The 2,326-nt window shown below is 56.5% G+C and overlaps 1 protein-coding gene across 1 annotated transcript in view; it reads right to left on the bottom strand.

Annotated features, from left to right (window-relative positions):
- Positions 1-2,273, bottom strand: part of LOC113409104 (proto-oncogene vav-like) — a gene marked incomplete at both ends in the record, with an annotated part of 6,090 nt that extends 3,817 nt beyond the window's left edge. Inside the window, 3 exons of the mRNA XM_026662697.1 lie at positions 531-630; positions 1,210-1,313; positions 2,205-2,273. Of these exons, the coding sequence (XP_026518482.1) occupies positions 531-630; positions 1,210-1,313; positions 2,205-2,273 (273 nt within the window). The remainder of the gene's footprint in view (positions 1-530; positions 631-1,209; positions 1,314-2,204) is intronic.
- Between the last annotated feature and the right edge of the window lie 53 nt (positions 2,274-2,326).

Raw genomic sequence — 2,326 nt, 5'->3', positions numbered from 1 at the left:
CTCTGAACCCCCTGACCCTGCACCTCCTGCCGTGTCCTCTGAGCCCCCCGACCCTGCACCTCCTGCCGTGTCCTCTGAACCCCTCGACCCTGCACCTCCTGCCGTGTCCTCTGAACCCCCCGACCCAGCACCTCCTGCCGTGTCCTCTGAACCCCCCGACCCTGCACCTCCTACCGTGTCCTCTGAGCTCCCCGACCCTGCACCTCCTGCCGTACCCTCTGAGCCCCCCAACCCCATGGCACCTCCTGCCATGTCCTCTGAGCCCCCCGACCCTGCACCTCCTGCCGTACCCTCTGAACCTCCCAATCCCATGGCACCTCCTGCAGTGCCCTATCAGCCCCCTGACCCCATGGCAACTCCCTCCATACCTCTGAACTCCCCTGATCCTGGCACATCTTCCATGCCCTCTGATGTCCCCAGCCCATTCCTGCTTAGGGGGTTCCCTTTAGCACGGAGGGATGTGGGGGGTGGGGCTGTAGTTAGAGGATGGATGGGGAGTGGCTAGGGTGATACAGAACCACGGCCCTGACCTCCAGCTTCATCCTCACGTCCATGCTGGCACCAGCCACTTGGTCCAGACACCGGCTGGCGGCTTCCACCTGACTGCAGTATCTGCCATAGAGCAGGAACCTGGGAGGGCAAAGGGGATTATGGGCGTGAGCCGGGGGAGGGGAGGGAGAGCTGGAATGTGGCCCTGGCCCAGTCTGGAAAGAACCCTTGGCTTGTCTTCTTCCTGTCTCCACCCACAGCCGAGGGGAGGGAGAAAGAAAGAAAGAAAGAAAGAAAGAAAGAAAGGTGGGAACTCAGGAAAGAGGTGCTGGGAGCCCCATATCCTGGGAACGGAGAGTGGGGGACACAGGGACCAGCTGTGCCCTGACTCCCTGGACCCACCTCTGCTCTCCGAGTGTGAAGGGAGCTCCCACGAGGTGGGCTTAGCTTTCTTGCTCAGCAGGGGGCACCATGGGGGCAGGGAATAAAGAAGTGGGGTGGGGGCGGTGGTGAGAAGGAGGCATCTCCACGGATTCTTCTAGACACTGAGCTCTTGGGGCAGGGAGGAGAAAGGGGAACCGACCCTCGCCCCAGCAAGGTCAAGGGGGACGGGGAAGAACATGTGGCTTCAGAGCATGCCCAAGTGACCCACTAGGGGATCTCCTCCACCTCTCCCCAGGGGTTCTTCTCCCCACCCGCACCTTTCCGGACAAGCCTCACCTTTCCTTGTACTTGATAAAGACCTGGTAGAGGTTCTGGGCGTTGCTGAAGGACAGGACATTCTTCAGGTCATCCAAGAAGAATCGATGCACCTTCACGAGGTCCTAGGAGCGGGTTGGGGGGCAGAGGGGGGGAAATCAGCTCAGAGCCACTCAACCTGCCACAACTAGCTCACTCACCAGCTATGGGCTGTACAGAAACATCACGTGCACCACAAGTCCCATGCTGGAGTCCTAGGGGAGGCGGACTGAGATCTAGACCCCAGGATTAGACTGTGGAACCCACCGGGACATGTGCTTCCTGGGCTAACACCGGATGTGAAATTTGCCCAGTCCCCACTTATGGAGCAGGAACCCATTGTACTGGGTGCTGTACACACACAGAACAAAAATATCAGTGGGGCCAGATCGCAGTGGGTGCGACCTCACTGGAGTCAATGGGCCAGACTCTTCAGCTGGTGTTAATGAGATTCCCTTGTTCTAACAACCAGGCCTCACTCCTATCCAGAAATAAAACCCGGGAGTCCTGACTAACAATCCATCTTGATCTAAGCAATAGACCCACACTGTTTCCCACAGCAAGGAATAGAACCTAGCAGTTCTGACTACAAGCTAGCTCGTCCTAACCAGTAGGCCACACTCCCCTACCAGAGCCTTTCAATTCTAGGAACCTACCCATGACCTACTGCAGGAGATAGGGCGACATTCATAGCTACCCCTGCATGGATTGCCAGTGTAATTTGGATCCAGGGCCTTCAGCACAGGCTGCTGCCTTTTGAGATAATGGAGCAACTCTATCCGCTCCTAGCAGTAGCAGGTTGTTATCCACTTTGTGAAACAGCCACTAGAATGGGGGATATATAGCACACACTGAACTTCTGAGTCACACAGTCCCCTAAACAGGGAAGGTGGATTGATGGGTGGTATTTAGGCAGGGTTTCCAGGACGGAGCTTAGTTTGAGTCAGGAGAGGTATATGAAAAAGAGAGCAACTTACCTCGATGTTGATGAAAATGTTCTCCATGTCCTCAGGTTTTAGAAATCTCTGCAGGGGCTTCATAAAGTGCTGCAAACACACAACGGGGAGTCGTCACGCAGGGCAGACATGTCTGAATCACA

This window comes from Terrapene carolina, unplaced genomic scaffold, assembly GCF_002925995.2.
Source record: "Terrapene carolina triunguis isolate 2854851 unplaced genomic scaffold, T_m_triunguis-2.0 Scaffold29633, whole genome shotgun sequence".
NCBI classification, from domain to species: domain Eukaryota; kingdom Metazoa; phylum Chordata; order Testudines; family Emydidae; genus Terrapene; species Terrapene triunguis.
Note: the sequence above shows the minus strand (reverse complement) of the source record. Positions and strands in the feature narration are given on the sequence as shown.